We start from the raw sequence: 8,905 nt of genomic DNA, 5'->3' as shown, positions 1-8,905 counted from the left end.
TTCTAAGTCAATATACTGCAGTATTTCCTCTCTCAATCAGTAGAAAATATGGTTAACACCCGGTCATGCATGAAAAAAAAATACCGTCATGTATCGTGAAACCGGTATAATTTTGAAAAATACCGTGATATAAATGTTTGGTCATACCGCCCAGCACTACTGTATATACTGATGTGTCTAAAGACCCTATCTCTGGCAGAACAGCTGCTGCAGTATTTATTCCAAAGTGTCAAACTAGTATTGTGTTTATATCGAGCCTTGCAAGTGGAGTAAACTCATGCTAAGCTAGCTAAGCAAGCTCTTAAACGCACAGAAATAGATAGTCAAGTGACTCTTAGCAAAAATGAGGTTAAAGGGAAAATTAAAGAATTCATAAACTACAAATGGCAAGAAGTATGGGACTGTGGGCAGACATATGTATAATAGTCAGCAGCAAGTAGGAAATGGAAGAAGTGTTTTTAGGAATAGGAAAGAAGATACAGTTATTTCTCTGTTTAATATAGGAAAACATGAATACATACATGAAACAGGTCAATGTATTTATTGTAATCAGGCAGAAACAATAGTGCATGTTTTCATAAAATGTAAAAAATATGGAAAAGAAAGGTTAAAACTCAAGAAGGAAGTAAGAAACATGGGTGTTGAATCATTTAATTTGACAAGCCTTTTGAAAGAGCAGGCAGAACAAGGTAAAATATATGGTGCTATTAGGGCTGGACGATATGGCCAAAATTTATATCACGATATATTTCTTAATTTCGGTCAATACGATATAATTCCGATATCGATATGAACACTATTTATCTGAAATAGAAATATTTTGTAACATTATAAATGCCTTTATCATCACTTTTGATCAATTTTAAGCATCCTTGCTAAATAAAAGTATTAATTTCTATAATTTCTTTCCCAAAACAGCAATTTTAAATAGTAAAAATATTTCAACATTTTACTGTTTTTGCTGTACTTTGGATCGAATAAATGCAGGCTTGGTGAGCAGAAGAGAGTTCTTCAAAAAAAAACAAAAAAAAAAAAGTTAAAAATCTTACAGTTCAAAAACTTTTGACTGGTAGTGTAGGCTGATTATTCTTATAGATTGAAACAAATGTGCTTCAGCCAGAAAAAAGGGTATGAAAAGTGCTCCGAGTCGCTGCAAAAAAAAAATCGAACAATAACAAAAACTGGAAATGTTGCTGGAGACCAAGGTTATTATTTCAGAGATACATTCATATAAAACACCCGCGCCGTGTTATGATTTTGAAACGTGCAGTGCTCATGTTTATTCAACGAGGTCAAAAGGCACAGATAAATCAATGTATGGGAAACTGGTAATGTATATCGAAATATCGGAAATGTGTTTAAAAATCATATCACCGTTATTGAAAAAAATTATATCGCGATACATATATTGAATTATTGTCCAGCCCTAGGTGCTATTATAAAATATATTAAAGAAATAGGATTAACCAGGAGCATTTATTTATTTATTATTAGTAGTGCATCACACTCCAGTCCAGTTGGTGGCGGTAAATGCACCAGAAGTTGGTTTGCCAGCCGCCATAAAACATTATTAGAAGAAGAAGCGGCAGCAGAAGAAGAAGAAGCGAGCCGCCACACCGGCTTCCATGCGAGAGTCTGCGTGTGTTCTTTCGGAAGTGTTTCAGGATGGAAAGAGGAATTAAACGGCCACGAGAAGAAGCAGACGGTGTTCTGCGTGAGAAGCAGGGTTGTGATGCGGACTTCAGGCGCTGGGACGTGGCCGAAACGGTCTTCTATCTGCGCAGAGAAGGACTCGAGCAATGGGAGCAGATGTTCAGAGGTACCGCGCTGATCAATGAGTAGATGACAACGACTAGATTTGAATAATGCTTGTGTTTATTAATGTTACACGATCCGTGTGCATAGCGAGCACTGCAGAGAGGAGACGGAGGAGCAGATCTGCGACATAGACTGAACTAGAGAAGCAGATAAATCTGCCCGATCATGGCAAGCCGCTGTGGCTTTTAGCAGGATATGAGTTCTTGATATCAGGAACTGAATTTACACTAGTTAAATGTCACCGTAGGCTGTTATTCAGATTCAATTGTTGATATCAAGAATTAGCATTTTAGCTAGTGAAAACGGAATTGTTGATATCAATACGCTCGCGCATTGTATTAATGTGCTTTCGCGCTACAATAATGCGCTCTCGACATTTGTCATTAAAATAACGCAATAGTGGCTTGCCATAGCTGATCACACAGAGCCCAAGAGGGCTGCAGACGCCGCCACGTTAAATAAGCGCAGACCCTGGCAGACCACTTTTACATTATGGAGGCTTGTTGTTTATTTATTTGTTTATTAATCTTGTGCCCCCTTCCACTTTTGATTTACTTGATACTACAATTGGGAAACTTTGTTTTGCCTCTGGAGTTGTAAATATTTAGAGCACACATTGTCATAGTTTATTGGAATAGACCAGGGGTGGCGAACGTCAGTCCTGGAGAGCCGCAGCCCTGCAGAGTTTTGCTTCAACCCTAATCAAACTCTGCAGGGCTGCGGCTCTCCAGGACCGGAGTTCGCCACCCCTGGAATAGACTGATGGAAGGCCATCTGGACTTTAACAAACTAATATTTATTGGCAAATAACGTGAAGGAAGTAGCTTAACCTTTCAAATTTGGCACAGATACGGCTCAGAAAAGCATGTTCTTGTTAAATGTACAAGGCCAAAGGTTTGAGCTGTGTAATAGGATGTAGAGTTATTTTGGCACTGCTCTCATGGAAGGAAATTCTGGAAAGATTTGTGTAGATTTATCATTCCTAATATTGACCCACTTTTTCTTTGTGCTTGGAGATCGTCATATTTGGTTTTACTAATATTCCTGCAAATAAAACAAAAGAATCCCAGTCAGCAAATTTCCATCTGGCCCATATCAACAGCTAAAGTGTGGCCCAGATTAGTTTGTGTTCGCCGGCCCAAAACTGGTCCACATCTTTTTAGCCAGAACTGAACCTAAACAGTGCCATAACCCAACCCAGAGTGAGCCAAATAATAAAAACAGATGTGGCTGATATATGGACCTTATTTGGTATTCTTATATGGCTGAGTTCTGTAAAGGGCTGACGGCCCTTATGTGGCCCACATGTGGCTGATAAACCAAATGTCATTATTTAACCATATTTACTAGGGATGCGCCGATCCGATATTCATATCGGGTATCGGCTCCGATAGTGCCATTTTTCTCGGATCGGGTATCGGTCAGAGAGAGCCGATCCAAATCCGGAATTTTTTTTTTTTCGATTGTGCGAATTATTCTGTGTTACTTCTGAAGCCATACGATAGCTTAATGTGAGCTACATATGAATATTTAAGTCCTTACATTGAAGTTCACACAAACTCTTTTCTCCGCTGTGGCTGTCAGTCATTCGTTCAGGCTTTAAACCCTGGTCGCGTTCGGTTACAGCAGTCAGCTCGGTAAAGCTCTCTCCAAGATCATTCTGTGTTCCCATTATACTTGATTTGTAAATGCATGTCTATGATTTTGCAAAAAGGACTTTATCTTCTTGCCGGAGTTTAATGTTTTGTTACTTGCTACCGGGTGTCTGTGAGAACAAAACATGGGCGTAGAAAAGACTATAAATAGTTTTTAACGCACACAGTAACTGAAATTTAAAACTGTTAAAAGAAAGGCTCAATAACTGTTGCACAGATATAATACACTACGCATCAATTTCTCTTCCCTTTGTGCTTTGCAGTTTTTAACGTATTGACACATCAACATTGGATGTAGAAACAGATTGGCTTATTTATTCAGGTTTCTGGCTTCACTAGGTTGACATTTACCCTTCTTCCAGTGTGTGCAGAAATCTGACTCATATTTTTGCACTGCTTTTGCTTTGAATTTCGTTCTTTTCAGGGGTATCAAATAAGCTTTCCAGTGTGCTCTCTCTATCCGTCCACCTTTTTAACTACTGTCTCCCTCTCTCTCGGTCTCTCTGTAGTTTTCATACGGCTCCAGTTCTCCAGCTTTGTCCAACCGCCAGCGCTTTCCCACTTTCTTCCGTACGCACCCGTCAGCAACTCTGCATAATCCCACACGTGTGCGGCTCTTCCAGAAGTGGGGATGGACAAAGATTGCCACCATCCAACAGACCACTGAAGTTTTTACCTCAGTCAGTCCTACATCCAAAACTTTCTCTCTTATTTATCTTACTCTGTATACTCTAGTCATGCTGTGGTTTTCCTATTGCTACCAGGTTTTCAAGATTTATGTATTTTTTGTGTGTGTGTGTTCTGGTGCCAAAAAAGTTTTTGGTTGATACCTCCCTCCTAGTGAAACCACAAATACAATTGCATCTTACCACTTTAAATAGATACTTTAAGATACTTTGCAGAAACGGCAAAAATCCACATAAATTTACACACAACGCCTATTTGGTGTTTAGTGACTTGACATGCTCAGAAGAAGGAAGTAGAATAGATAGGCCAGTGTTATTACTAAACACCAAAATATTCATTGACCACCCGAAGAACTAATAATGAGTGGAAAATGTAGTAAAATCCATCCAGCTATGTGCTCTTCTTGGCTGTGTGTAGCACCTACTGCTCTGCATATCCTATCATTAAAAAAAGATCTTCACAGTTTTTACGGCACATACAGTACAGGCTTTTCCAAAGCCTTTGCATTTCACATGCAAAGAAGTCATAAACACACAGCAACAAAAAAAACGGCATAACAGTTGTAAAGGTCACTAATAGGATGGAAATGGAAAATGGTCAAAAAAACTAAATTATGACTGCTTGTGCAAAAAAACTTTGATGAACGCTATAAGTGGACCTCAGGGGGAAACACTTAAAAAAAAAAAAAAAAAAAAATTATATGCAACTGCACATCCTGCACATCTGCACATTGCAATTTTCTAGCAACAAGCTGTGGACACTGAATGACTTGCCTTAATGCTGTTTAATGCTGGTTTAATGCTGAGATTACATGACATGAGCATGTTTATTTCGCGATTTATCTAGTAGAAAATAGTTTTAAAGGGAAGGGATGATGATATTTGGCTCACTCTGGGTTGGGTTAAGGCACTGTTTTGGTTCAGTTCTGGCTAAAAAGATGTGGACTAGTTTTGGGCCGGCAAACACGAACTAATCTGGGCCACACTTTAGCTGTTGATATGATCCAGATCTGCGACTGGGTCGCTCTCCGCGCTTCCGCTTGCAGCGGTCAGTCACGCCACATCAAAGAGCGTCAAAACAGCATTTACGGATTTAATTTCCTGATAAAATATACATAATTTTAAAGATGAGAGTTTGTTTCTTATCGAAAAGAACAAAACACAAACCTTACGATTACATAATGTAATGTATAGTAATAATGTATAGCCTGAAGATTTATTCAAAAACTTATTTTAAATGCAAAATTGATTTTCGTGCGCTCTAAATACTTTCTTCTTTGCGAGACAAACATTTTCTCCACAAAACTCAGTTCGCGCGCGTGCAAAACGCGCTTTTGCGCGCTCAAAATATGATCTTTCGCGCTCAGAATTGTGGCAGAATTGTAATCCCATACTAATCTGGGCCACACTTTAGCTGTTGATATGATCCAGATCCGTGCCAAAGGAAATTTGCTGACTGGGTTACTCTCCGCGCTTCCACTTGCAGCGGTCTGTCACGCCACATCAAAGAGCATCAAAACGGCATTTATGGATTTAATTTCCTGATAAAATATACATAATTTTAAAGATGAACCTTTGTTTCTTATCGAAAAGAACAAAACACAAACCTAAATAGGGAGCTTTTTCATCATCTTCTTCTTTTTTAACGGCGATTGAAAGAGGAAGCAGAGCGGGAAATAACGGATATATTTTCAAAATTTCAGTAATCCACCAATAGGAATAAGGGAAGACACAAAGCAACCAATAGCATTGTTGAATGGTCTGAGATGTGGACTGCCACTAACCTGCCAGCAGTTTATATGTGTTTTTCCAAATAAAAGCCAAATGTTAACCATAAGTTAACACATTCCATGGTGTGCCATAGCCAAGCCACATATGGCTCTCAGTTGTGTGCAATCATCTGGACCATATACCTCAAAAAAATTGTCATCCAAAGAAAATTCCCTCCAATTCTAAATCCATGGCAAAACATATACGGTTAAAGTTTGGCCCATATGTGCTCAGCCATGCCATACCTAGGCCAAATGTGACGGCTATCAGCCACATTTGGCCCAAACGTTCTTGCTATCTGGGATACTACATTATACATTTAATTTTGTTTTTGGTTCTTAAAAAAGAAATTCAGTTATATATCAAGACGATTTTTCATTCATATAACAAGAAATAAGTTAAGACTCTTTCTATATGCGAGTCCTTTAACATATTTACTTGATTAGCTCTGTGTTTTTTCTGTGTTTATATGTATTAGTGCAGCTCAGACTATACATTGACTATGTCTGTTCTGTTTGTAAAGTTTAATTAAAATAAAAAAAAGCAATATTTGCCCTCGGAATTGATTTTTTGACATTAAATACATTATTACAAGACTGTCAATTTTCTATCTGTTCCAATCCAAAAATATTTAGATCACCTCTCAAAAGAATAAAATAAAAATATATGAACAAAATGCAAGTTCTGGCCATTAGCAATCCAAATAAAGCACCCGCCGCTATATTTCAATATTTCAGTCACTAAAAACAGTGGGACATTCTGAAACGTTTAATGTGAAAACACTAAAAGTGCCTTTAAAACAGTGATATTAAAAGATGGAATTCAGTACACAGCTTATTGATGGTGCGTGCTTTATACAGGCAAGCAAATGAGCCCAGAATATGAACGCAGTGCCCTAAATGGTTAAGTGCTTAAGTCTTTGTAATGGTTTTCTATGGGAAAACATTTCATATTAAAGGAGTCATATGATGCTGCTAAAAAGAACAGTATTTTGTGTATTTGGTGTAATGAAATGTGTTTATGCGGTTTAAGGTTAAAAAAACATTATTTTCCACATACTGTACATTATTGTTTCTCCTCTATGCCCTGCCTTTCTGAAACGCGTCGATTTTTTACAAAGCTCATCGGTCTGAAAAGCGAGGTGTGCTCTGATTGGCCAGCTATCCAGTGCGTTGTGATTGGCCGAATACCTCAAGCATGAGACGGAAATGTTACGCCCCTACCATACTGTGATGCCTTGTCCCGGCACAACGAGACAAAAACATTAAAAGCGAGGCATTTGCTGCATCCAGTGGGGACATAGTTATGGATTATAATGACTTATACTGTCTTTTAACGCGTTGCGTTGCATCGCGCCACCTAAACATAAAACCATGTCTGCATTCGTGATCGGAGAAATGACAAACAACAAGCCCTACTCTACACTGCCCAAAAAACTCGCTTTAAATTTAAAAAATATTAAATATAAAAACTCTTTAAATATATAAAACGTACTTACAGTCTGTGCGTCAGAACGGCATTGTAGTCTACTCTCCCAGGATCAGTAAACTGTCCTCCATAAAATGTGCTGCACACATCTGAATATTTGGGTTGAAGTGTTCTGGAACAGTGTTGTAAATACAACTTAACCACTGATTTCTAGTCGTGTCCTCTTTTGGAAGGCCAAACAAAGTAATTTCGCTTTCACAACGAGAAACACAGCGTCTCACACACAGGCTAGAGTGAGCGGAGGCCGGCTTGAGTGAGCGGACCAAGAGCTTGTAACACTCCAAAGAGAAAGGAAAAATTGAAATCGCATCATATGACCCCTTTAAACTTTGCGCATTGCGTTTATATTCTGGGTTCATCTGCTTTCCTGTATAAAGTCTGCATCATCAATGTGTGTAGTGAATTTGGCCTTTAAATATCATTCTTACTATTTAATGCAAACCTGGTAAAAATCACTGGCGGTCAGTGGAGGAAAGCCTTGTTTTGCCCTCCATGTGGATGTTCCTGTAAGAGCGTGACGTGAAAACTATCAGTTGTCATAGTTGTGTATTTTGAATCCTCAGTAGAAAATATAAAGCTCTATTATTCATCAGATTCACAGGTGGTGATTCAGTGGAGCAGCTGGTCCAGATAAACCGGGTACTGATTCACCTTTCAAGAGCAAGCGTTTAGAGAAGCAGTCGTCAGTAAAATCACGTGCTGGTCAAGTTGTTCGCGGCCGGCCAACGTAGAACATAGCAGGCATTATGCTAATGTGTGACCCCGGGGATGAGATTCGCCTCACTCACTCTTCAGAGGCATTCTTTATTTTGGGAGACAATAACTTCATTTATCATGCACTTTAGGCTTTACAACTTTGCAGATGATTTATATTCACAGACCGCTACATTACACACTGCAGGCACTTTAATGACACAGACAGCAGCAGACCTAATGTGCGGGTTCTTCCTCATCTGATTATGTTCACGTAATGAATACTCATCAAGACCGCTATCTGAACACAGTTGTGTGTGCATATGACCGTTCAAAATACATCCGAGTCTCCTGTTTATTTGCAACATTTATATCAACAATAATAAGAAATTCCTGCTGTAAGAACAGCTAATGGTCTGTTTATCGCCACACTGCGTTGTCATTAGGGTTGAGTATCGATTGGTTTTTTTACAATACCGGTGCCAAATCAATACTTTTGAAACGGTACCGGTGCCTGAACCGACACTTTAAAAAAAAAACGATGGATAACATTAAAGAACATTTAAAATATTTAAAATAAATATGCAGTATCTCACAGAAGTGAGTACACCCCTCACATTTTTGTAAATACAGAGTTTCACTCTCCGCCAAGCGATCTGTGCTGTTTTTCAGTTCATCTGAATGGATGAGCAACGCACCTGTATTTAACGTACCGTAAACTCGCCGTCGCTTTGTTTCACACACACACAGCGCTACCTATGCACGCTACATGTAAACGATATTCTTTGTTGTATT

The 8,905-nt window shown here is 38.7% G+C and overlaps 1 protein-coding gene across 1 annotated transcript in view; it reads left to right on the top strand.

Moving 5' to 3' along the window:
• The first annotated feature begins 1,602 nt into the window (after positions 1–1,602).
• LOC107677634 (deoxynucleoside triphosphate triphosphohydrolase SAMHD1-like) overlaps positions 1,603–8,905 on the top strand; it is a 16,166-nt gene continuing 8,863 nt past the window's right edge. The window contains exon 1 of the mRNA XM_016472619.1: positions 1,603–1,819. Coding sequence (XP_016328105.1) covers positions 1,666–1,819 — 154 coding nt within the window. The 5' untranslated portion in view covers positions 1,603–1,665. The remainder of the gene's footprint in view (positions 1,820–8,905) is intronic.

This window comes from Sinocyclocheilus anshuiensis, unplaced genomic scaffold (genome assembly GCF_001515605.1).
Source record: "Sinocyclocheilus anshuiensis isolate Anshui unplaced genomic scaffold, SAMN03320099.WGS_v1.1 scaffold1061, whole genome shotgun sequence".
NCBI lineage: Eukaryota > Metazoa > Chordata > Actinopteri > Cypriniformes > Cyprinidae > Sinocyclocheilus > Sinocyclocheilus anshuiensis.
The sequence above is the reverse complement of the archived record's forward strand: the minus strand, read 5'-3'. Positions and strand labels throughout refer to the sequence as shown.